Raw genomic sequence first — 1,890 nt, 5'->3', positions numbered from 1 at the left:
GGGAGCATTTCCACCAGGGTGGTGAGCTGTGACCCACCCATTCCAGGTCAGCTGGAAAGGCCTGCGGGGAAGGTGGCTCAAGGCGGGGCCCAGACTCTCCCTTCTTCCAGCTCTTCAGCAACAGCACGCCAGAATCCCAGGGCCAAGGCAATAGGTCCTGGGCGCAAGCTTTCCCCCACCCAGCTTGGCACTGCGGACCCATATGGCACCTGAACGCTGGGCCGCTGCAACCCCCTCAGCCATCGCCAGGCCTATCCCCCGTAGTCTCCTCAACTCAGTGGATGCAAGAAGAAAAATAAAATGCATCCAAACTGGAAAGGGAGCAGTAAAACTCCACAAAGCAGACAAACACAGCAGCCACCTGTCAGGACTAAGGCAGGAACTTAGGACGGAAGTCTGATCACAATGGGCCTCTACCAGACCCCCCAGCATGCAGGCAGCGTCCCCATCGCCGGCTGGTACACCCAGTAATGAAGCCAAAGCACAGCTCATGTGGGACACCAGGAGCAGGAGTTCCTGTCCTCGGTGACTCTGCGAGGTGGCTGCGGGGACCACACAGGGTGTAAGTGCCAGTCACTGGAGGGACTCGCCCAGGACCTCTCATGCCGCCCACTGTGCCCATCTGCATGCCACCGCCTTTAATGAATCAAACACAACTTTAAGGACTGAAAACATTTGCTCATCCTGGGAAATCCCTGCCTGCTCCTAACGACCCTAAGGTCGATCAAGGTCAGCCAGGAGGTCATGCCAAGGCGTAGCAGGTTCACGGGACCTGGGCCGAGGGGACAAAGGAAGGACCCAGATGTGACTCAGTCCAGGGCTGCACAACACTGACAAGCGCTGAGGAACGTGGGATTCTCAGAAAAAGGGGAAATGTGGATCGGCTGCAGACAAGTGCGGGGAGGAAAACGGGCCTGAGGCAGCTTTGAACAGGAAAGGCTAAGCATGAGGACCGGCCGCAAAATCATAGAGTCAGTGGTTCTGAGCTTCTCACCTTCTGCACTGGAGGTCAGGCCTTCTGGCTCTGAAGCTGAACTCGTGTGCGTGCATGCATGCCTATGTGTGATTTTCAGTTTCAGTGTCCACCTTAACGATCTTCACATACAGGCAAAATTAAGGTTTGAACTGAATTTTCAGATTTAACAAAATAATTTTCCGAACTCTCGGAAAATAAAAACTCTATAAAGTAAGTCTTTAAAATGTAACGTCTTTACCATCCAGTAGAGGAATTTGGATTCCTTGGTTTTGACATTTTCTAACAAGTCTTGGCCAGAAAATATGTTGGCACATTGGGTTAGAGACACTTTATTTATTTATTTTTTTTATAACTGAGTCATCCTGCCACCTGTTGGCAGCTCAGCTCGGGCGGGACTCAAACCGCTGTTGCTCAGAGCTCACACTCTTGAGCGAGCTCTTAACCAACTGAGCCACTCAGCCAGCCCTTAGAGACACTTTAAAAAAAGTCCTATATGTACAATGGAGATCAATAAAAAATTGATCAATCAAAAATGAAAACATATACAAATATCCTATGGAAAGTTGTACCCAAACATTCATAGCAGCACTACGCACAATAGTCAAAAAATGCAAACCGAAACACCCATCGCTGAATAAAGGAGAAATAAAATAAGGTCTGTGTACACAGTTGATCCAGTAGAAAGGGTGAGGCGCTCACACGCTACAACACGGACGAACCTCGAACACATTGTGGCAATGGGCCCTAGACAAAGACCTTCCCAGACCATGTGGTCACCAAGGATTTTGCGCGGGCTTCGGACAAAGACATTCCTGGACTGTATGGTCATCAAGACTTCCCCGGGTAATATTTCCAAATTCCTACCTCACCCGTGAACCAGTCAGGAACTGGCACAATGGCCACATGTCCTAATA

General features: G+C 50.2%; 1 protein-coding gene across 1 annotated transcript in view; it reads left to right on the top strand.

Annotated features, from left to right (window-relative positions):
- The first annotated feature begins 405 nt into the window (after nucleotides 1–405).
- FSAF1 (40S small subunit processome assembly factor 1) overlaps nucleotides 406–1,890 on the top strand; it is a 13,863-nt gene continuing 12,378 nt past the window's right edge. The window contains 1 exon segment of the mRNA XM_019634954.1: nucleotides 406–467. Coding sequence (XP_019490499.1) covers nucleotides 406–467 — 62 coding nt within the window.

Source organism: Hipposideros armiger, unplaced genomic scaffold (assembly GCF_001890085.2).
Source record: "Hipposideros armiger isolate ML-2016 unplaced genomic scaffold, ASM189008v1 scaffold_2351, whole genome shotgun sequence".
NCBI classification, from domain to species: domain Eukaryota; kingdom Metazoa; phylum Chordata; class Mammalia; order Chiroptera; family Hipposideridae; genus Hipposideros; species Hipposideros armiger.
Note: the sequence above shows the minus strand (reverse complement) of the source record. Positions and strands in the feature narration are given on the sequence as shown.